The sequence below is a fragment of the Cydia splendana genome, chromosome 5 (assembly GCF_910591565.1).
Source record: "Cydia splendana chromosome 5, ilCydSple1.2, whole genome shotgun sequence".
NCBI lineage: Eukaryota > Metazoa > Arthropoda > Insecta > Lepidoptera > Tortricidae > Cydia > Cydia splendana.
Window position 1 is genome coordinate 15,612,212 of NC_085964.1, and position 25,350 is coordinate 15,637,561.

Sequence of the window (25,350 nt, forward strand, 5' to 3'; positions counted from 1 at the left end):
TTAACTTAAGCTTTCAACTAAATACATTAACGGAGCATTTGATTCGATAGGGTGAACTGAGAGCATTCCGTTTGGCAAAAACCGTAAGCAACTTTGCACATTGACGTTAAATTGTCGAGACAAGTGAACAGGCAGGCGCGGGTGGAGGAAAGATAGCTCTGGGTTCGTATTCCCACCGTCTACCAAGTTCTCTCTATAGGCAAGCCATTATATTTGTATCTCCGAGATTCGTAATCTACGCGTTCACACTTATACCAGTTCGCTTGACACAAATATTCGGTAAGCAATGGATTTAAGAGGCCTAGTGTTCACTTGTTCAGCGATTCTCGGTGGTTAATTGCGAATCGGGCCCGGACGGACAGCAGGCCGTTTTTATCGGACCCTAATGACGCCCGCCGTGCGTGCCCTAATGAGTCACTCTCTCGCTCTACTAACTCCAATAAACCTTGTCGAATGCTGGTCTGCTGAAACAGCTTTTTCTTTTTCAGCAAGTGTAAGCACCAAACTGTCTATAAATACTTATTTAAATTTTGATGCAAATGCCCAAAAAAAAGATGCGTACTTTTTAAAATGCGTGTTTTATGCCATATAATTTTACTATGAAAAAATCAATCTTATGTTTGATATAGGTAGTCAGTATCTTTTCAAAGAACGCGATAAATCCGAGCTAACTGATAACTTTATCTATTTTGACTTTCGCTATGTCGCAATGCCCTCTTTATTTCACTTGGTACAATGACTTAAGCCAGGTAAATACACATTTACTTTACGGGCCGGTGTTCTGAGCAATTCCCGGGCCTACGTAAACAAAAAGTTTGTCAGGAATCTATCTCGTGGGCCCCGTTCGACGGCACGTAAATACCTCCGAACGAACCGAATGCCGCATGTGTAGTGATGTACCGCGTAGAATATTCCCCGACAATATTTCCCAATCAAGGAAATACTAAGGACGATAACGGAACGAAAGTAAATTTATTTTGTCTTTCTTTCTTTAATTTTTTTTTAATTTTACATTAATGTATAATCTGGCTATAATTTACAGTAAATTTGAAATTTACCTTTTTCTACGGTTAAAATGGGTTTGCAAGACTATATCTATTTATGAGTATTTGTCATTGTAGGTAACCAACATTTCCAGGTAGATACATAGAATATTATTCTCGGGCATTATTTTTATAAACACTGGGAATTTCCGTTAAAGAGCAATCTATTTTAAATATTAGCACGGCACACGTTCCGTTTATCATGGAAACCTTTAGAAATATTTGGACCTGGAAAAATACTCCCGGTAGTTGGACAACACTATCCCCATGTAATTCCACACAGAACTGCACGCATTAAAGTTTTTGCTTGGCCCGCAGCCCCACACCAACTTTGACTTCCAAATTCAATTTCGCACCTAATAGGTGAGTCAAACATGTTCAGGAATCCTGGCGTCATCCCGTGGAGAGTAAATAGTTAACGATTTTACTAAGCCGATCCTCATACAGCTTTAAAGTAAAATTAAAATCTTTGAACATGTCTCTAAGGGGCCAACGAAAAAAATTACGTATCTTTAAAGTCCATTTATTTTATAATGTCTACAGGAAAGACGCATAGAGTTGGACCAAGAAAAGTTTGCAGCGGATTTGATAGGTCACGCAGTTTAAGTGTTATTTATACGTCATAATTTCACAGAAGTTTGACGTTTAAAATAACGCTTGCACTGCGTGGGCTATCAAATCCGCTGCAGACTTTTCTTGGACTGACTCTAACCTCGTACTAAAATAGTTTTTACCAATAGGTTAGTTGAGAGCGCTTCGAAATAATTTACCCACTCGCCTCCTACACCGCGCTGTGTTTTAAAAGTTTGGAATCAAAGCAGCTACAAATAAATAAAAAGATAATTTAAGTTACAATTTAAACCACAATGTAGTGGTTGTCTTATTTTAGAAAATACTATAGAGTTTTTTTCATTAAGATTGTCATTAAGATTGGCGTTATGCAATCTTGTTATCATTTAAAAAACCGGCCAAGTGCGAGTCGGACTCGCGTTTCCAGGGTTCCGTACATAAGTCCGACTCACGCTTGACTGCACATTTCTAATAGGTTTTCTTGTCATCTATAGGTAAAGAACTATTTTTTGTATTTTTTTCAAAATTTTAGACCCAGTAGTTTCGGAGATAAAGGGCGGAATGGTCATTTTTGACTATTTTCTTAAATAACTTCGAACCTATGTATTTTAAAATTATAAAAAAAAACGTGTCCATGTTTGGGTCACTAATTTACATATGTGTACCAAACTTCAACTTAATTGGTCCAGTAGTTTCCGAGAAAATAGGCTGTGACAGACGGACAGACAAACAGACGCACGAGTGATCCTATAAGGGTTCCGTTTTTTCCTTTTGAGGTACGGAACCCTAAAAACCATGCCCTGTAAGGCCTGCATGCAAACTTAACGTACCTACTTTTAGTTATGTAAACAGCTACACAAAATAAATTGCGCGCTGATATCTTGTTTCACGGGATCGGATCAAATGAAACATGTGTTCCTTGGAATATCTCGCGTATTTAATTACAGTTAGTCATTAATAATGACGTGAGACGGTTTATACACAAGGGGGTTGTAAGACGATACTGGGACAAGTGATCTTGCCGCGAATAGACTACCTCCCATGGACTTCGCATAATAAAAGCATATACGAACAATCATAGTCACTTTAAAAGTATTCACTTGCATACCTCGCAATTATTTGTGTACTATAATTGCTTGTTTGGAAATTATTTTTTGTTAATTCTGATTTATGAGCGCATAAACCATAAACGCAGATACAACTAAATTGCGCAAATGGGCCCTTATAATACATTAAATTTGTACTAAATAAGACTACCTTAAATTAACTTCATTACCAACTACATTAACTTAAATTAAACAAAAATAGAATGCACAATAAGTTAACTTTACAATATAGGTACACTCAGTCAACTTTGGGAACCAGTGCAGTGTGCAGTGGTTCCCAAAGTTGACCGAGTTCCGACCCACCTAACAAAAACTGCCAAATTCGGAACCCACCTCTGCGCCGTCATAAAATATTATTGGTAACGCTCAAAGCCCTAGTAGTTTCAGGGCCCACTCAATATTCGCTTGCGCCACATAGTTGGGAAATGCTGATCTAGTGGATAAATGATCAGATGGGTCGCGAGTCGCGCGACGCTCGCGCCGTCACGCACCCGTCATTTGTCACGGCGTCCGCGACACCGCCACCTACTTACCTTTACCAACATCAATGACACATACACGTCGTGTACACTACGTGACAGATTTGAACGGCTCTAAAAGTTGCTACCGAAATAACATTAACTAGGGCGCAATTCTAATAGTTAGGTTTTTGGCATCCACCTTATAACATAACATGATGATATGCACAAAATGTATAGGTATTTACGCTTTTTGCCTTCTATTCAGGTACGTAGGTACATATATCGGAAAGAAAGTAGCATCACTTCACAAGCGGAACTAGTGATGTTATTATTAGGACGGACATCTTGAGAATATAAACTACTTGACAGCTACCTCGACTTGCAGCAGACCGACTTTTCGCTATCATTTTAATCCCTAGAAATAGTACTATGATTTGAGCACTATTTCTAGGGATTAAAATAGAACACAAATAACAATAGGGATAGAGCTCCACAATGCTCATTCATTTCCTAAACATGATCGGCGCCCATCACCCCGCTGCACTTAAAAGGCTTTTCGTTGCTCTGCGTCACTTCTACTCCAGTCTATTCTGGCGCGTCATCGTCGCCGCTCGCGTGGCGTTACTTTAACTAAATAGAACGTGACTAAGTTAAAACCGCTCTCCATGAAGGATTTAAGAGGCGTAAGTTAAACATTTTTCCGAGGTAACCCGTTCGTAGGCATCGAACAATGAGGCCCAGTTCCGAAACAATCAAATTAATTTTCTCCGTTGTTGTTTAATTAGCGTCGAGTCTGGATGGCGCGGCGGGCGGCCGGTGTTTATCATAGAAAACAATCGCTCCCCGTCCAACCCCCTACCCGTTCGCAACCCCATAACACCACCGCTTCTTCCACAAAACCCCATTATTATCAAAGTCAAGTCTTTCCACCGGAGTAACTTTGATTCGTCACTCCTGACGCTGTTATCATTATTAGCGACATTGTTTGGGCTAATTGACTTCGGCGTAAACAAATCGCCCAGATTTGACTAATGTTTTTAATGTTTTTTGTTTCAGGTAATAGTCCGTAATAATTGGAGCCGCGGTGATTAATTATGATTGAAACACTGATTTAAACCAGTGTGGTAAGTTAGCAGAAATTGATGGCGTGTAATGACCGCATGTGTTGTTATTATTACAAAGTTGCGTTAAGTACTTATGCAAGATGTTCCTAATACTTCTAGGTTTTATGATTTATAAGTTATTTTTATAACTCTTACAACCCTTACCAATGTTTGGTATTATTAAAGCTGGGTATTCCACGCCCTAATACTATTCTAATCATGCGCGTTGGGCGTGCGATGGGTCATGTAATTTCGGCTCTAGATACGTATAACATTCATTTCTGCTTGTAAAGGACAATTTATTTTTTTCTTTAAGTGATCACTTTGTCCGAATAATTTCAAACCGGCCAATTGTGAGTCGGACCCCCATTTATTTTATTTTATTTATTTTATTCTGTTTTTAGTATTTGTTGTTATAGCGGCAACAGAAATACATCATCTGTGAAAATTTCAACAGTCTAACTATCTCGGTTCATGAGATACAGGCTGGTGACAGACAGATGGACGGACAGATGGACAGTGGAGTCTTAGTGATAGGGTCCCGTGTTTTTACCCTTTGGTTACGGAACCCTAATAAGATGTGGAAAATTTGGTTTTTCTATGAGAGTGAAATATTTGTTACTCTGTAATAAGTATGTGGTAAATAAGCCCAATCGTGTAGAGTGTAGAGGAATATACATACTAAGCTATAGGAATATGTATAAAAGAAGCATTATTGAAAGGTAAGAATATGAAACAGTGTAGTTTACATTGTGCGAAGCCTTACAGCGACTTAATCTGAAGCCATATTTAATTAAATTGTAGCCGCGAATGACCGTCGCTACAGGCCCACTGTTGAGTTAACAGCCTTCCTGTGCGGACGTGTCACTCTTTACTGGATTTCTAAAGTTGTCGTTTTCAAATCAGTGGGGTAAGGATATCGTTGAATAATTCAACATAATTAATAGTTAATTTTGTTGTAAGTGTCGACGTTTTCGCCTATGAAAGTTAGAAAGTCAAAAATTTTAATTGAAGCATTTTCCATTTTTAATTCGTTGAGTTTTCCTTCAGTTCCCGGTCATAAATGAACGCGAATTTTTCAAAAGATTGTAGAATTCCTTATTTTCTACTTGTGGTATAAACTCCGACATTAAAGAATAGTAAAAGAAACTCGTTCACGTCGGTCTGCGGCGGCCACTAATCTAATTATCCACAACGCTCGCCCGTCGAAAAACTAGCAAGTATGGAGCGAGTGCAAGCAGTTTGCTCCATTCTTTTCCTGTTAACTTCGGTGTTGGAGCCGCAACGCCCGCCCACTAATATAACGCGACGCTTGTAAGTGTTCACCCTAATATTACGTACTTATTTATTTCTCCCCAGACGGTAATTGCGTTTCTTCATTTCGTCGTCCAATCGCATCTATCGATCGCGAGTGATGACCGGGCTGTATTAAGGGATTATTTTCAGTGATTGACCCGCTCCGACCTGACCTGAACCTTTGACCTCGCGCCGGTGGTCTGCTCCCTTCATTTGGCTAACCTGTTTCGTGAGATTAGCGTGTCTTTAAAGTGGAGCGATGCGAAGGGTAAACGGGAATTCAGTGTCGTTACAAAATTCATCAACAAAGTTGAGTTGATAAACGAATTAATTTCCAAGTTATGAAATCATTTTCTCAAAAAGATATACCGCGAATAATTAAGAATTAAAATGTAAGGCAAAAGTCCGGGGCTAAAACCGATCACTATACCTTCTATAAAGTATCAGAGAGCATAGTGGCTAGGCATAGGCAGTTGGCCTAAACGGCTCAGTTCCGGAGGCTCTATTTGTAACACGGCGTTATTAATAGCCACGATAGCGGCGCGGCCCGCGGCGGCGCACGATATTTGGGAAATCCGGATTTGCATAGGATAATGGCGGACCGGTGCAGCAATGTGTACCTTCCCACTGAAACGTCCTACGGAAGTTCTGCTTTTAAACGCTTATGAGCCCTTTGTAGTTTGACAGATGCTGTGCTATTCCGTACAGCTACTGCGGTGTGCTTTTTCAGTTTTTACACAATGTTTTCTTTAATGTAGGCAATTCGTACTATTCGTGATTGTGACGACGGTTCGTGGAACTGAAATGTCGAAGTTCTAGAGGCCTGTTTCGGTTGCAATAACGAGCTATGAATTGGACCTGGATTTGTCATGTACATATATGATCTGTCAGTGTGAAAAGTGATATTCTTTCAGACAGAAACGTCTACAATCAGCACACGCCTCCTACGACGCGATTCGGGAAATGAATTAGAGATTCACTAGATATGAAATAGTAAAGATATGTGACGTTCCACGGCAAAAGGTACCTTATGACAGCTGGCGCTTACGCTATTATTAACGCCGCTCCAATATTCAGCCGGGGCAATGGTACCTTTTGCCGTGGAACGTCACATATCTTTACGATTTCATATCTAGTGCATCTCTAATTCATTTCCCGAATCGCGCCGCTAGTTTTACACGCTCACTCGTAGCTAATTCGCAGTAGTACTAGTAGTGTTTTACACATTGCATTTTTCTTTAATGTGTATAAATTGGTTCGAGAGAAGGGACAATTGATGACGATTGTTGCTTTACGTTTTAAGTAGATTTGAAATACTTTTTACATGTAGGCAGTGTGTTCTGTGTTGAATAATTTTACGGTTTAGACTCACTTGTTTTTAGTCACTTTTACTTTTGTTTGTTTTTGTTTTTAGTTGTGTTCTGTGCTGTATCCAGTAACTTTTTTGTCCATACATTATGAGGCTACTTGGCGTTTATAACCTCGTATGCAATTACCACGTTATCCTTTCATAGATATCGCACGAACCGATGCAAATTATCACTTGAATTGTCATTTCCAATAAATGAATGGGAAATATTCCAACCGGCCAGGCAAGCAATACAACATCAAAATGTATAATTGGGATTAAATCTGTTTAAATAGTTTTATTTAAATGTGTAGTTATTAATTCAAGCCAGCCCTGGCTCATTTCCCCGGTTGCGATGTCGCGTTATCCGCTCGTAACGCTGTCAACTCCAATATCAATATGCAGCATTTCACGAACGAACGCGGCATGGCGATTGCCCCGTTCACGTGTCACTGCCACGGTATTGATGAAGGCCCGATAATGGAATTAACCTATCTAATGGGCTGACAATATAGCCGAACCAAGGAGGTCCCATCGCACCTTTCTTAGGACTATCGACATTTTCGTATCCTACATGTCCCGTGAGGCCGGAATTAACATCGATATTTTTATTAGAATATCCTACTACCCACTCATTTTATTACTAACATGCTGTCCAGCCCTTAATACAATTAAAACGAAATAGCGTGAGTAGTAAATTAACTCCATAAAAACTAATCTTAGAATAATTGTAAAAATGTAAACATAAAAGTTATCTAAACGCAAACAGGTACAACATGATTTATTGAAATATTAAACATTTTGTTAATGAGAACAATTTACAAAAATAGGAAGCCTACACCAAAGTCATCCTTCGGCCTTCTACAATGTTCCTGCTACGGGCTGCGCTACGCCAGCGTCGTAGCGCTAGCTCGGACGTGTAAAGTTAATTAAACGAGGGTGTCGGCCAAACATGCTAATCGCAACCTGTCTCTGTCACCTGTCCAAAGGATTTAAAAAGCAATTTAAGCCAAGATAGCAACGCGCGCTTGATTTTGTTAAAAATCGTCGAGCCCTTTTGTCGCAGTAAATCTTAAAACTTTCGTAGAGTCTGTAATTAGAAACGTTAATTATGAGCCGGATCGAACGATCGCTCGCTTCGCTATCTAGTAAAGTTCCAACTGCGAGAAATAAATATATGTATATAACTCGCTATCGCAAGCGGTCCGATGCGTACGAATAACTTATTTTTTGGCGTAAGTTAAAACAGTTTATATTTTGCTAATATTATGTATTGCTAACATCGCTGCTATAAAACTAAGGGGCTGTCCATAAATTACGTCATCGTTTTTTGACGATCTTAGACCCCCTCCCCCCCCCCCCCCCCTCCCTAAAATCATCCAAAAATCATGCTTCGAATGACCCCGTCTCCTCCTACGACATGCTACCGTCATCCGATGTCCAGACCCCCCCCCCCCCCTAATTTGAAATGACCTAATTTATGAATAGCCCCTAACTAATACAAATATGTTTAATGTTAGCCACACATTAGTGTAAAGTAGATTTACTTACTCAGTGCGATAATCGCACTTATTCTACTGTCATACGTCATACTACAATGAGTCATGAACGCAAATTATCTTACGATCCTATTTACATTACTACACCAATTACTATTTTATCGATTCATAGTTTTATTGTACGACAGCATCTCGAATACTCATTTGTTAAACAAATCGTAATAAGTAATAGTGTAGGTAGTTACTTAGTTCGCGACAAGATCGAATTAGATTAATAAATCATTTAGTATCTCCCTATATTGTATAGGTACCCAACATAAATTATGTATTAATTAGTAGTTAGCAATTACGTTATTTCAATTTCAATATATTTAATATCAAAAACACATTATCCTATTGTCCTAAAAAAGACGAAAGGACCTGAATGCTAGCGTACACGCTATTAGTAGGCATTTTTTATCATTTAAATAGCTTTTGGCGATAAATAATATTCCTTAAAAAAGATTACCTAAAATAATTAGGATTCCAACAAGCAAACGATTTGTTTCTTTAATTCGTACGAAATAACGGTGAAAAATAAAAATCACGATGATAATTGGTGGGAGGTGGTGGAGGGAGGGTCGCGTGCCTGATGTATGCGCCGCCGCCGCGACGCCAGACCCGCCGGCGCCGGCCGATGCCGCCCCACAATGCAGATATCGTGCATGCGGCCTCGCGCCATCACCGTTTACCACCACGCGAAACCCTACCACCAGAACATGCTACCATGTCAAACAAAAAAATGATACAATTCTTAATTACGAGCTAAATTAATAAACCTTGCGTTATTTTGACAATCTGGGTCAACAGGAAATTCTTACCAATCGTACCTGTAAAATGAATTGGTATTTTAACTTCTACGACATCTGCATTTGTAATACTTGTAGGTATAATATTTTAAACTTTCGCGTTTTGAACACATATTAACTCACATTTATAGACGGGTCTAACGCGAATGTTATTCAATTACCTTGATTTACCGACGTTTCGACACAGGTTTCACTGGTCGTGGTCGCGTCTATAAATGTGAGTTAATACTTGTAGGTACCTAAAGGCATTCGAAGGCCGCAAACCATGAAAAGCTTTGCCGGTGGGTTTTTGATCGATGGCTCTCGTAATGACGCGGGAAACTATTTCCTACATATTTCCTCCACTCAATAAAACATCGAATATGCTTATTTATGTGTCCGCGTCAGTTTATTTGGGGCTTTGTCAATGCGGCCCGTAGTGCCGACTACACTCGAAGGACCGTCATTTGTCAAGATTATGGCTGTTTGGGGATTGAGATATGAAAAGCGGTTATTGTTTTGAATATTTCCCTACTTATGGTATAGCTTAATTTTTGTGTAAGCTTATGATATTCAATTTCGGGCTTATTATCTTAGAGAAATACATTATTAATTATCTTATGCACAAGCAAGAAACCGTTCTAACGTCGTAAACCCTTAGACACGTATAGCATTAAAATTAGACCCCAGTAAGTCATTTCGAAGACTTCTTCATAACAGCACATCCGAAAAAGCGTTTAAAAGTAGCACACCACTTGCCCGCATCGCACTGTAGTTACGTACATGAGATGGCACAATTAGCACGTACAAAACTCGTCAGTCACGGCTTGGCGTCGAGTGGCAATTACGGTATTTCATCCTCAATAAAAGTGCACTCGGGCGCCGCTAACGCCTGAGAAAGCTCCCCGTCGCCTATAAAGCTAATGTGAACATATAAAGATTTAAATGACGGCTCCGGACACTCCACCGGCGTCACGATCTTTCGAATAAACCTACAAAAACTTGCGACGATATACACATAAAAGGGCTCAAATAAATTTATTTATTCATCAAAATGTCGACTTTAACATGAACGAACTTTCCCTCGCATTGTGGCCTTAATACATGAAAAAATATAACACCCTTCAATATTTACCTCATTACGTTTAGACGGCGGAATACGGCAGTCGTACAGCGTGAAAGCAAACATTTTGGCGATTAATCTGAGAATACTGTGCTATATCGGGGCGCTGGAGGCGGCACATTTATTTTATGTGCCGGCAATGTTACATACGCCATAAAAGTCGTTAGGGTGGCGTAACGTCTCGCCGGCGTCTTGGCCGCTTTAATTATACCTAGATAATGCGGCGCCGACTGCTAACCGCGTCGCTGTCGCTGCCGGCCTCCCGAACATTAACGTAATACGATGCAATAACGTACTTACCACTTCCTGATGTACTCACTCAGCCATATGTTATAGTAATGCCTCACCTAATCACCCGTACTTAGTAAGGGTTGCTTACGCCACGCCGGCGAACGAAAACCTTGAATCGTGTTGTGCCTACAACCGTATGGCTCAACGAGAACTTCATACAAAATTGACCTAAATTATTCCCCTTAGGTGGAAGTGCGTTTAATAAAGATTATAAAAAAAAAGAACCGCGCAATCTGTAGGTACGCACTTGACCGTGGCTCCGAGGTTCGACGCAAGGGGTGCGAGGAAGCCCCTCCGATCCCTTACTTTTGATGTTATGATTTTGAGTGGATGTTTAAACGCTCGCGTCATTTTTAACTTCTTTGATCCCATAAATTGTGTTACCTGATATTTATTTTACCAATTATTTAATCGTGTAACTTGTATTTTCACTACAAAAAATTCTATCTATGTCGGTTTGCGATTAATGAAATTACTTTCATGAAGTTTTCTTCAGGTAGTTAAAAACGATAAAAAAGTTAGTTGTAAGGTTGTAATTTTGGTCAGTTTCCGTTCAGCCTAATAATACGTAAAGTCGTACTAGTCAAGTAGTGGTAGTAAAGGTCAAGACGATATCGATAGTGACCGTCCACTGGCAAGCAGGCACGGCGAAGGTGGGGCTCGCACTCGCACGGGACGCAGATGGAGATTTATCGCGCCCGCCGGAGCTGAGACAACAAGTTCGCGCATTAAACGAGTCCGGGACATTAGCCGGCTGCAAGATGCCGTCCCAGATCATAATTAAGTGCCGCCCAATTTATCGGCCCGACCCGCACCCCGAAAACTCCCCTTAAACTTCCCTTATCGTACGTAGTAAAAGCTCTTTATTTTGTAGTTAGTCCGCTCTCGCAGTTATCGCCTTTTATCTTGGGCTGTTGTGTTATTTTAGGTACTCCCGTGGTAAAACTAAGCCTTCTTTACGAGTTTATAATAAAAATGTTGCCGCGTGTACGAGGTAGGGCTTTGCGAAGATTTATTTTCAACCCCTTCATTTCCTGTGTCAATTTAAGATCTTTGCCTTCTCCAAATTTTCTTTATAACATATATTAATTTATGTTTTTCTTGCAAAAATGAAATGATACGTGTCTACCGACCTTGTTTCACATCATTGTTTTAGATGGTGTTTTGCTGTTTTGGAAACTTCACTTTTATTGAAATGAAAAGCCAACCGTTACGTTCTAGAATCCTTTGTGGAAATACTAGTGTGGAGTATAACAAATGCTTAGTGTCTGAAGACAAAAGTGAAGTTTAATAAATAATGTATAATTTGCTGAATTTAAATATGGCTTCTTCTGTAGACAAACCGTCTTGGAGTTCTTGGACGCTGTGCTGTGTGGTTAGGTAATCGCATTTCATACTAACACATTATTTAATTCAATTCCGTTATTAAGTAGTTGTAGTTACGAGTATTCGTGCTAGGTATATTTTGTATCGCACATGGCATGTAGATGAACGCAAGACGAAGGTAGATAAAGCGAGCAGCGCATAATGCAGGCTCCTAGCTGCTCAGTCTAATTACTCGAACGGCACGACTAAACTGGTTACCCGGACCAACGTCGCTCCATATCGTTTTACCTTACGTACACTGCACGGCCTTGCTTCCCCGCTTATTTCGCGAGATTGCATCTGAGGCACTTGCACACGTTTAATTTCATGAAACCCCTTTGGTGCACTCGGTACCGTGTCCGCCTGAGGGTGCGCTGTTATTTGTACGATGCCGGTCTAGATGCTGTTGCGAAAACTTTATTCTTGTGCTTTTCATGTAATCGTCGAAGAACCCCGCAAGAGGGCCCGGGTAGTTAATTACCTACTGTTCCTTATGCACGGGAAGTTCCCACTTAACACGAAACCATTGCTGTCACTTTATTTGGTTCAACTTTATTGCAATATAAAATTCAGTGCCTTGCGCTATGTTGAAGGAAAGGAATGGGACATGATTAATTGACAAATGATAAGTTCTAGTAAGTGCCCATGCCTCAGCCCCGATTTATTTTGTAGCTTGCCTTGTCGTAAGGCACTTTTTCTCCTGCGCTCGAGTTCTAATTAGTATGAAATACCCGGGAAATTTGTTGCTTAAATTCGTTTATTACCTTAATTAGTGAGATTACCGCCGGCACTCAACATCTACTGAAATGTCAGTGCCTCCTTAAAGGTAAAGCAGACTATTTTGGACCGCTATTGCATTTTAGTATTTACGTCAGCACAGTCGCTGACCTAATGATTTTTCTCTTCACCCCACGTTAGTAAAACAGGCAATTTACGCGATCCTATAAGTAACGAGATTCATTAAGGCTGTTACAAAGTGGCGCGGGCGTTCTTAAAGCGAATGGCCCTCGAGCTTGCAGCGTTCATAAAGACCGAATGAGCGGCGCCGCGCGCCGGGCCGGCCGGCCGAGGCGCCGCGCGCAATTTAATGAAACACCTGGAGAGGTCGCGCCTACTTCCGTTGCATTAATCTCGCACCCGCGCCGACCTGCCTCTACATTACTCGCCACCGACCAACCTGTGCCCGATCTCACCCTCAACCCACCACTTATTTTATGGCCACTCAATTAACTTCAGCTAAAGCACGAGAGCTACATCTACAAAGCCCTGTCTACAAACTCTAGTACACCTAGGCGCTTATTGGCCGGACCTCCACTTCGAAGTTTAAAACTATCGTGCTAATATTATAGCACGGATAAACAACGTCTGACCGCGCTCTCCCGGCGGCGCGGACGGTAAAAGTGGCCGAGATAACTCCGTGCACGAATGCATATTTTAGCGTTAAGCTATGGCACCCTGGCGCAAACTTGTTGGGAACTTCACAAGAATAATTGTTAGATTGTTACTCGGTTCCAGAAACAAAAGTGCAATTTTCATTCCAGTAGGCTTGCCGGTTGTTGAGTTCGGGTTAGTATTTGCTGTAGAGCGAAATGTCAATACCTAGGCAAGATTTTAAGCAGTGGTGGTTTATGAGTTAGTACTGTTTGTATTGTATTGTGTAGTTGCGTCGTTGCGTCAGCAACACGCACGGGGCGGCGCCCAGAGACCAAAATAAAAAGTGCGCGGCGATCGTGAGGCGTAAACACGCGCCCCTCCCGCGTGACGCCTCATTAGCCACTCCCCTGCACCTCTATAAATCATTTTAAATTCAAATTCTACGTACTTTCAGAATTGACTTTGCTTACCTAATTCCCATTCCTAGCCACAAAATTTCGCAAATTAGATTTCACCTTTCCCTCGCTTTGGCTGCTCGGAAAAAAATTATTTGCGGCATCCGGGACCGGATCTCAGCTTGTGATCGTGTTACCTTCTATTGCACGATTCAAACCCCAGGAAACCTTGTGAATAATCTGATCCATTGGGAGTTCTAAGATGTACTTACTTATTTGTTCCCTTACACCTAGTCAAATATGCCTTATATTATACATAAAATACAATATTTATGTCCAATCATGTATACTAACTTTAAAATAATGGATACTTATTTGTAACAGGCAATGTTTTTAATGAAAATAATCTGTATGTAGGTACTTAAAAATGCTCTAGCCACAGAGCCACACACACGCTCTTTAAACTATTTAGATAAATCGCTACAGTAAACGTGCACTCAGTGTATTCACGTTTGTTTTCCTCTATATTGAAAGCATTGTACAGCTATTAATAGGCACTTGTAGTTTGTAAACTACAGAATAGGCATAACGGCATGCTTCCAGCTGGTCTCGGCCACGTGGCACGCTACCTGCTCTCCAACAGGAATTGGCACGCCTCACCGGCCGTTTCTATTCCCGTCTGTCCCTGTTAGACGGTTATTTTTGGCACCGTCTTCGTGCGTACAAGTGGGCTTCGAGATAGCAGCGTGACAGTATCATGTCATTCATCTGCTTGTTAGCTAGCCCATTGTTTTCTCGTGTGTCGATTTGTCGAAGCGGAGCCAATAGTAAAATAGCTGATAAATAGCGCTGCGCGTACGTCGATACTCGTACTGCGATGCGTGGATTCGCGTGACCGCGCCGCCGACAGCGTGTCGCCAATCCATCAATCGTGATCGATTAACGACTGCTTGCCTCGCCCAACATACATTCTTGACATCCTATTTGGCTGGTCGATTTGTTTGCGCGACTAATCAGAAGTGATTAAATTCGATTGATTTTAATGACATACTGACTGCGCTGGTAATAGGAATAACATGCAGTGTGGGATATGAATACATTTGCATATTTACTATTTAATTCTTTTATATGTTAATTCCTACACGTTTAAACTATGGTTTTAATCTTAATGTCATTTAAAGCTCACTTTGTACCAGGGTTAACACCTATCCGTGTTTTGCAGCAGGAGAAGCAATTAGTAGACTCTGTAGGTGTCGTCCCGAACGAGGGAGTTGGCGCGTGCCTTGGGTCGGCCTCCTCGAGGCGAGGGCTGTTCGTTATACACGTCATAGTTCCAGAGTGCTCTCGGCCGCTTTACTGCACAACGGTAACAAGAGGCCAGCGCGGAGCTCATTCAAGTCATTTTGTTGTAATCAAGCTCCGAATAAAGTCAGGTGCCAAGTTTTAAATACTCACGTAGTGAAGTTCGTACGTACTCGTAGTCGTCGAGGATTCTTCGTCATTAGCAATTTCCACTTATCTTTCGTAGCTGGCGATTTTGTCTTTACAACGTATTAATCGTTATAGGCGAGGGGAATGGTATGAGATCTTGTCAACCCTTTATGTACTGCAAGTATATGCATTGTTGTGTCATAAAGAATAAGGCAAGGGAAGAGCGCTCGGTTTGCTCCTCCACCATCACAAAAATGTTATTAGTTTTGGGATGCTATTGTCCACCCCGCGACCTTTCGGCCCTCCTATCTCCCTTTAGCAAATAGCCCGGCATGTTGAAAGGTTGCCCCTTAGATTTGTTTTAATCCTTGTGGTTTCACACTGACATATCTTAACTTTATTGAACATACATGTAATGAAGTATTATTGTAACTTACTTTAAAACGGGTAAACGGGCTTCAGCTACATTTATCAGTTTATCGCAAACCTCTTAAAATGTTTATTAGAAACAGGTGTTTCTATACAGTACAAGTAACCAAGGAAAGACTAATTAATGACGTAGACATTTGATTTTTTTAACCCGGATCGGGGCACAGCGAATATTTGGTAGATAAATAGAGAAGTGATCGAAGAGCAATTAATTGGCCGTAATGTGTGCAACGGGAACCGGGAACGGCAGCCCGGGACTGCGAGGGGGCGCGGGTGGCGCAGTATAGGCCATTCATCTCGTGCGACGCGGCCATTTTGTATCTACGTGGACATCCGTCACGCTAATCGCTGCGTTACACCTGCATGCACCAGCCTTCCGCCTCTGATCCCCCAATCCATTCTCATCGATACCGAACCAAAAGCTGATACGGCTAATAATCAAATCAGTCTTTACTCGTAGTTCATTTACTTAGAGCTAGGGTTTCTGCTCGAGAATTCTCGAGGCGAGAAATCTCGAGAAATTTCTCCAAAGTCGAGACGGGAAAAAAAACACAATGCCTCGAGAACTCGAGAAATAAATCTCTTATCACAAGTAAAAAGAAAACACGCGTATAACACGTGATGAGTCTATAAGTGTTATTCTTTAGGTAGTTAAATAAATGTAAACAATGTTTTTTTTTTACATTTTCAGGTAATTAGAACATTTATTAGGTAGTTAACCAGCCAAATAAAAAACTGCCTTGATCCGTCCCCTATCCTATCGTTCTGGCTTCAACCGATTTTCATGTTTTGAAACTTTTGAACTGTCACGACGTGTATTTTTATTAAAAACGCTTTAAAAAATAGTGGCTATTACTTATGAAAGCAAAATAATGTAAATTATCGAGGGTGATTTGTAATTGTTACATATTTGCGGCGATTTATTTTCAAAAGTGTCTTCAAATAAAAGACACGTCAAAATCGCTTATCTTAATTCTAATGCTAAAAAACGAATTATAGGGCCATGTAATAACAAATATACTAAATTACTATTGACAAATCAAATCATTCCGATATATTCCTATTAGCAAAATATCACAATTTTAGCAGCTTCATTTTTACGTTGAATATTTCGTAGTAAAACTTCTGTAAGTTTGTCACGTCGAGTTAAATTTATTGACTTGAATATTCTTTCCTAATAAAATACCGTAGGTATTGTGGTTTGATTACATTTTGTTAAATACCTAAAGAGATACACTATAGCATATACGGTGGGCACACCTGCACCTATAGTATTTTTTTTATTGTTGTTGAATGTATGATTGTAAAGTGCAATTTATGGTAATTAAAAATTTACCATGTTTGATTAATGATCTCACCTACGATTCCTATGAATCTGATTTGTAATTAAGCAAAAAAATTTAAATTAACATGGTGATTTATGAAACATTCAAAATTTCTCGAGATACTCGAGAAACTCGAGAAATCTTGGTCGGGAATTCCCGCGCCTCGAGAAATTAAAGAGGTCGAGAAACCAGAAACCCTACTTAGAGCCTTCACATTATTATAGTTATGATCGAAACGTGATCACCCATTTAAGTTTCACAAATGAGTAGCTTGGAATCGAAACTCGGTTAAAGTAGACGACGCGGAGTAACAGGAAGTAATAACTTCATCCCGAGCTTAACTGTAGGAGTACCGTCCAACTAACATTATGCCTGCCAGTAACAAGTTAATCTAAATGCAGCCGACTGCTTCCACCAGCTAGTTCTAGCACGCATCGCCGAAGTTTAATAACTGAGAAATTAGGAACACGCCCGCCTTCGATCCGACCGGCCGCTAAAGATTGAACTTCTGTTTGTTCTTAAAGCAAAGTTAGTCGCCACGGCTTATAAAAGATACAAACGGTAAAAGTGTTTACAAAAGTTATTCTATAAATCATGCGGACATTATCAGCAAGCGCTCTGACTGGAATAAGTACTGAATATTCAGATGGTGTTTGTTTGTATTTACTTTGAAAGAGCGATAAGCGCTTTTCCGTTTTTTCATTGAATAAAATATGGTGCAAGAGGCTCGCGGGCGGCGTGCAACGATAAGCCGTCAGCGCGGCTCTTCCCGTCACGTAGTGCGACAGTTAATTACGCGGATGTAAATAAATCATCGCAGACGGGTGCGGCGGAGGGCTTCGATTCCGAAAGGCAATTATCTCGCGCCTCATTGACGCCGAAAGTGAGCCGAGCGAACCGCGCCGCCCTCGCCCGCCTCACAAGTATCTGACACCACCTAAGACGCGGTTATAAGGAAAAATCGAGTGGAGGATTTCTGATGGCTACGTGCCTGGCTCACAGCAATTGTGATGCATGGAGGGATTTCCGCACGCCGGCCGATATTGAGCCGAAACTGCGGCCGCCGGCGCCACCGCCGTCCCGTTATACATTATTGCTTATCGGAATGATATCGAATGAGGTCCGCCATTTTCGTCTTTTCTTAAAGCCGAGAAGTATCGCTTACCTGAGACGCGTAACCCTTATCTTACCTCGGTTTCCACTTAGGTAGCAAAAATGGCATATTGGATCGTGTTACCAAACATTACTTTGTATGGATTTTATCAAGACGTAAGCCATTCATATTGATGTGAAGTTCGACGTCTAACATGGAATTATTTAACGTTTCAGGGTCGGTGTAACCGAGAGAAGCCGCCTTGCAAGTACTTCCATCCGCCCCAGCATCTGAAGGACCAGCTGCTGATCAACGGTCGAAACCACTTAGCTTTGAAGAACGCCCTAATGCAGCAAATGGGGCTAACGCCGGGCCAGGTGCTGCCCGGCCAGGTCCCCGCCGTGGTCAGTACCCCCTTCACCCTACCCCTGACTACTTTTTAAGCGCTTGAGCGATCGGTCCTCAATACGGACTGTACTCACTGCACGCAACACGCTGCTTTCGGTGTACTGCTATTCCGTAATTTTATGAGCGTTTATAATCACGTAGAATTTTTGATTAGATACTATTCTCGTTTGAGTTGTGCCTCTTTTTAAGGATCATTATTTTGAATAAAGAAAGGCTACTTATAAGTATGTCTAGTTAGTATTTATTTTAATATGTGTTGTTTGGTTTAACATACCAAATCCTTATGATCAATGTATCTAGGATCATAAAATAATCATTATTATTTGGATCATTATCAGTGCAGTGCAGCACTCTTTTTCAAAGTTTTGAAGACTATGTAAAAAAAGGTTCGTTAAGATATGAGTGCGTATAATTAAACATTCAGTAGAATATTTAGCAATGTTTATATATAGCTCACCCAGGCACAACTTAAACTTCGTTGCTGGCGGCCGATCGCTCCACACTGCTTGAGCATGTTTGTATAATTTGTTTCTTAAGTGGCATGACAGCTCTCCAAACTTACACGCGTATGAAATGGGTATAAGGTTACCTTACGCTGGTTTAATCACCCTAACTACTTGTACGTTCCCTCACTGTTCACACTATCGCTGAAGTCGCGAGCCAACCCCCCTCGGCGTCCCTCTTTGCGTTCGTCCTTGTGTTGTTAAATTGGGTCGATGTACTAACCTAGTAGTTGAATAGTAGCATATGCGATGCGCGGGGTGACGTCGAGGCGGCGCGGACGCGGCTGGGCGCTGCGGGCCGGCTCTCGCACGATGAGTAGCGTGTTTGTGTGGTTTTGTGTAAGGTGGGCGGCGTGAGCGGCAGCGGCGCGGCCGCGAGCCACATCGCCGCGTTGGACCCGATCAGTCTCGCCCTGCTCGCCCCGCAGGTAACGCAGCCGTCGCAGTCTGCGCCGCCGCAGCCACTACACCTCCCCACATCCTGACACCCTCACTTCCTATCTTATTCACAGATAGCGCTTCCACGTACTTCGCATCCACTAGAATCCGCATAAAGCCCCATTATCCCCGCGTCTCCTTCTCCTTACGATATAACTGGTGGCCGGTGGAATCTTTACTGGACAGACCGTATGCTTCAATTGAAATATATTTCGGTGATTCTTGTTTAATGCATGTTTAATACGCTTGTCTGGCTATTTATTTATAACAACTATAACACACGAAACGACTAACATTCAATCGTAGGTTTGTAAATTATATTGGCTTGTGGTTTATTTTGTACTAAATGCTTGCTGTGGATTTTGTAACAAGAGTCGGTATATAGAATGTAATAGGCTGGGTTATAAATATGTAGTAGTGAATTGTTTTATGTATATTTCCGTATCGACCGGTTGGTAACACTTTGCTTGTACATGACAGGCGACGTCCCCGTACCTGTCGGGTGTGCCGGGCTCGACATACGCGCAGTACTACGCGCCGCAGCTCATGCCGGCGGTGCTGGGCCACGACCCGAATGCCGCCGCGGCCTCGCCGCTCGGCGTCATGCAGCAACCCGTGCTTCAGCAAAAGCTGCCACGCACCGACCGTCTCGAGGTAACTATACTTTTATACTACTATCCGACACTATTACACCTGTGTAGCGCTTCCTAATAATGCTATGCCGGGGACCGAACTGGTCTTAAACACACATAAACTACATACATAAACTCTGACAGTTCGATATCCCTAGGATCATAACAATTACTTTTGCTCCAGTTAACTAAGTCCAGTAATTTGTTTAGGGAAATTTCATCGAAATCGAAAACTGATAATGTTGCAGTCCCTAGTAGTATTGTCGATATTAGAAGTGTGAGTAATCGGTCTCCGGCGCATGATTCAGCGCCCGGGCCCATGCCCGTCCCGTGTGTCTGTGACGCGCGTGCGCTTCGCAGCACTCGCTTACTCCCTCTGGTGATGCGACTACACTGTTGGCGCAACGGTACCATTGAAAGTTCACCCACTGGACTCTGTAACGGCTCTCACGTCGATTTGCGCCTACAATGTAGTTTCCGAATGCTTAACCCGGAAATTACAATAGCAAAGGGTGGTCTAATATTTTAATATATCGAAAAATCCCCATGATATTGAAATGTACATATAAATGCGACGGATGCGTATCTCGTTAACTTGATATTAAATTTGATCGAAATAAACAAAAGCGGCGTCCGGTCGAGGTCAATACATATATTACTAAAAATTAGGGCCCAGTACCGAATATTGAAATTAAATTTAAATAAATAATGTTTCCCTGCCTGCGTCGACCTATGTAAATTTAGAAATGGAATAGATGAGTAGGTTATTAGGGGCGTAAGGCCGAGTCAGCAGCGAGTGTAGGGTTTGAGGCCGGAGGCACGGCCGATAGGGTGTCGGGTTAGCGGGCTAGTGGGTAGTGGGCGAGTAGAGCGTAGCGAGGTGCGCGAGCGGCGGACATGCTGGTGTGTGGTGGTGCAGGTGTGCCGGGAGTTCCAGCGCGGCGCGTGCAAGCGCGCCGAGTCCGAGTGTCGCTTCGCGCACCCGCCGCCGCCCGTGGCCGCGCACGACGACGGCTGTGTCACGGTGTGCATGGACGCCGTCAAGGGCCGCTGCGTCCGCGACCCCTGCCGCTATTTCCACCCTCCCCTGCACCTGCAGGCGCACCTTAAGGCGCAGGCGCGCGGCGCGGTACGCCACCAGGCTGCACGCTCTTGCCTCGCTCGCTCGCGCTCGCTTCTCTTCTTCCGCTTGGTTTCGCTCGCCGCGACGCCGCTTCTGTTCGCAAAGCTTATTATGTTCAGTTCGCCGCAGCGCCGGCTCGCGCCACGCTTCCGTCGCACTCACGCTTCACTTTATTTTTAGTTTTATCTATCGCATAATATCACCTTTTGCCAAGCTTTAGGTGTATTCTGTGCATCTACTACATCGTTATTGTTTCTGTCCCGTCCCGCGACGCTTCGCTTCACGTAGACGGCCGCAGCAGCGCAGCAGCCGGCAGCGAGCGCGACTTCGGAGCCGGGCAAGAAACGGCCGGCGCCCGCCGAGCTCGAGCCGCCACCGGTACAGCCGCCAGCTTTGCACGCTTCACCTCCGCTCCTCGCTCCTCCTCCCCTCCCCCGCACGCTCCTCCGCGCGCCTCTCCTCCGTAGCGCGCCGGCACGCGAGGCGACCGGGAGCCCCCCTCGCTCGCCCCGCGCCCCGGCGCACCACTACGACACCCTCCACCCTCGCGACCCGAGAACCTCCGTTCAACCGTCTTGTTTCTCGTTTCAGATGGACATGAAGAGCGTCGGATCCTTCTATTATGATAATTTCGTAAGTATCTCGACACGGTCGGGATCGTTACGATCTCTATGCTATCGTCCGGGTCGCCCGGACGGCGGGCCTCCGCTCTATGATACTAATCGATCGTTTTCATATTTCAGGCCTTTCCCGGTGTGATGCCGTACAAACGACCCGCCGCCGACAAAGCGGGCGTCCCCGTGTACCAGCCGGCGACGACCTACCAGCAACTGATGCAGCTCCAGCAGCCGTTCGTGCCCGTGTCATGTGAGTACCCCGCGCCCGCCTCGTCCGCCCCGCCCGCGGGCGCGCCCGCCTCCGCCTCGCGCCAGCCCACGCCCACGCCCGCGCCGGCGCCGCCGCCGCAGCCCGCGCCGCCCGTGCCCGCGCAGCCCGCCGAGCCCGCGCCCGCCGCCGACCCGCAGCACGACCCGGCGCAGGTGGCCAAGGAGGTGGCCCACAAGAACTACGCGGCGGCGCTCGCGCTGGCCGCGCAGCAGTCGGCCATGGCGCACGCGGCGGCCGCGTACACGCAGCAGGCCTTCAAGGCGCGCCAGGGCATGCCGGCGGGCCTCATGCGCGCGCCCTTCATGATGCCGCGCGGCTGGCCCGCGCCGCCCATGCCCATGCAGGCCTACTACCAGCAGCCGTACATGTACGCGATGCCTCCCCCCACGCCGCCGGCGGCGGCTGCCGCGGCCGCTGCCGCCGCGGCCGCGGTCAACCCCTACAAAAAGATGAAAACGACATAAGCGGGGCTCGGCAGGCTCCCGCGGGCGGAGGGGGCGGGGCGCGGGGTCTCCGCGTAGAGACTCGTACTGTGTGGCCGAGTGTGAGCCCCGGCCTGTCGGGGCGGTTAGCGCTAGGCGTGTTGTCACATTTGTATTGTATTATTGTAAGGACGAGGCGAGAGGATTCGCCCTCGCCGAAGTCTCCGTAGTGTAACGCTATATCTATTCTATTGTGTATTCTACTCACTTACCGTTATTATCTTATGCGTGTATATTTCTCGTATCTACGATCCCGGTAATAATAACGCTTGAATGCATGACTGTACGTTTTTTTATTACCTCTTGTCGATCGTCGTTTATCGTGAGTATCGTCGTACTGAGAGTTGAGCGCTTAGTCCGTCGATCCCGCTACGTACACGCTTGTTCTCGGAGGAGGTCCGCACGGGTGCGCTTTGGCCGATGTGTCGATCCCGAACCTAGTGGTTTCCGGCTTGCAGCTGCAGGCCCGCACCTAACACCGCCGCCTTCTAATTTTCGCATGGAATAGAACCCACCACCCTATACGTTTGGCTCATCAGGTATTGTTCTCATTATTCTAGAGGCTCCTCGTGTGTGCTCAGTGTGCCGGCGTGCTCACCACTAGCGCAGCAGTTGCGGCGAGCGCCGCCACCGCTTTATTTTTATTTTCGGTCGCACGTTCTTTCTATTTATTTTGAACGCTTTCTGTTACATGCCTTCCGAATGACCGCTTCGGCTGTCGTTGCAATCTTTTGTCGCTTTTTGTGTTGGGACGGTCAGGCTGTGCGCCGACCAACGCGCCCTTTGTGGTTTACACCGACGAGCGCGGACAGGTAACGAGTGCCGCGTGCAGTGCCCACCGCTGCCATTGCCCGCACGCTTGCACCTAACCTATCCCGGTTGACTTTGGAACCTTGCGTCTCGACGCATATCGCTTATTAACGCTGGAAATTAGGCCACCTGCCACCTGCGTAGATGCCGCGCACTCCCTCTTAGCCTCTCGAGCTCTGCTCTAACCCTCCTTGCGGCACGCTAACCCTTCACCCTGCCGGCGAGTGCATCTCTGCTACCATCCACATTTTGTATGCCCTTTTATTTTATTGTGACGCTCGAATCGATTGGTTTATCAGAATTTATCACATTTATATTTAAGAATTTTAACTTTAAGACTAAATTGACGATGTCATAATCATAAATGATGGAAATTATGTTTCTATTATAAGACAAATAATTATTAAAATATAGAATAGAAAACTGTTTGAAAGGCCTAAAACTGTTTTTTATTTTAACTCATAGTCACAGCTATGATTTTTAATATTTAATTTTATCAATAATTCAATACAAAATGAGCGTAAATATCCATATCCATACTAAAACTACAGCTTGCTTCGTTTACTATGCTTCAGTAGAGACATTTTAGTTTGGTTCTTGATGCTTAAAGAGAGCTTATGTAGAATAAGCGCTTGTTAATAGTGCCACCAACAGCCCGAGCACACGATCACTCCTAGCGGCTATTCACACCAGCGGGTAAAGGTACGCTTTGGTGAAGTGAGCTTTTTAATCGACAAGCCATTCACGCACAAAAGGAAGATAAACGCGGAACAGTTAGTCATCATGATATCATATCTTCCTTTTATGCCTATGCAGGTTTTCAGGTGTCGTGTTTTACGATGGATTTAGAATCAAACAAAGTACTTGTACAATGATGACACAGATGATTGGAACATGCTGTGGCTGACCGCACGGTCGCGAACTGATGGCATCGCTTATCAGGCGTCTCATGTGTATCAATGTCATCTCACCCACATCAGCCATTTAGTCTTTGTGCTGTACCTGTATTTGATTATATTGTAATGAACAGTTGATGCTACAACTTACTTGTTGATGATTTTTAGTTTTGTATAGTGAGACATACTTGCTTTCAAATGTGGAAGAAGTCACTCTACAGTATTGCCTTGCTTACACCCGGTAAGATACAATCAGCTTACTTTAATATCCTCGTATAAGTGATTTCCTGTTTGTCGCCTAAACTGAACCGCTTCTCGAGCATGACTTGACTAATGAGCCTACAAAACGCTTCTTATTAATTTACCAATAATGACACACTCACTCACTGGCGGCTTCAGTTTAGGTGGTTAAGTGAATTAAAATAATGAAGCCAAATTTTCTCAACTGTTAAAAAGTTGACTGATTGACATTATTTGGAAGAAAACCCCTGAAACACTGCTGATATTGCACTTTAAAACTACACCTCTACTTTATTCGTCAACTTTTTAGCACATTGATATTCACCGCTTGCAAGTGTCAACTATCAACTGCTAATAAGGGGGATATATTTATAATAATAATATAGATTTTTTCCAACCTTAATGCTTTATACATTTAATTTTATTTTTAACTGTGTGTAGTTGGTAGTTGAAATGAAAGTGGTGAAAGGAGACATTCGAAGTGACTCAAAGCCACATTTGCGTTCATGCTTTTAAGGTCCAATCACGACCATATATCATTAGCCTTTCAACAGACACGTCACTTGGAGTTTTCTCCGTCAATGCTTAAGTGCTTCGCAGTTGCGGCTTCAATCCTCGCTTACGTTGAGGCCTATCTGATGCTTACTCAAAGTGTTCACGTAGATGTAATAATAAATACTTGGTTTTCTTTTTTTTGTCGTACAGTAACCGCACTCTCTAATGGTCATTATGTTGCAGTTTGTACTACCACTAACATGTCACGTCCAGAACTGTCATGTAAGCTAAAGGTATACTTAAATTTATTTGTCTATTTACATTGTAACCATGCCTACGACCGAAGCATGACCGGC

The 25,350-nt window shown here is 43.4% G+C and overlaps 1 protein-coding gene across 14 annotated transcripts in view; it reads left to right on the forward strand.

Moving 5' to 3' along the window:
* LOC134790798 (protein muscleblind-like) overlaps nt 1-25,350 on the forward strand; it is a 402,804-nt gene that overhangs the window by 374,127 nt on the left and 3,327 nt on the right. For 6 of the 14 annotated variants that reach the window (XM_063761743.1, XM_063761740.1, XM_063761744.1 and 3 more), the window contains 6 exons: nt 18,316-18,483; nt 19,335-19,418; nt 19,909-20,082; nt 21,472-21,561; nt 21,775-21,816; nt 21,927-23,805. In XM_063761743.1, coding sequence (XP_063617813.1) covers nt 18,316-18,483; nt 19,335-19,418; nt 19,909-20,082; nt 21,472-21,561; nt 21,775-21,816; nt 21,927-22,535 — 1,167 coding nt within the window. In that variant the 3' untranslated portion in view covers nt 22,536-23,805. Of the gene's footprint in view, nt 1-18,315; nt 18,484-19,334; nt 19,419-19,502; nt 19,566-19,908; nt 20,083-20,979; nt 21,283-21,471; nt 21,562-21,774; nt 21,817-21,926; nt 23,806-25,350 lie in introns of those variants that run through there. The other 8 variants (XM_063761750.1, XR_010144218.1, XM_063761747.1 and 5 more) reach the window with 8 other exon arrangements.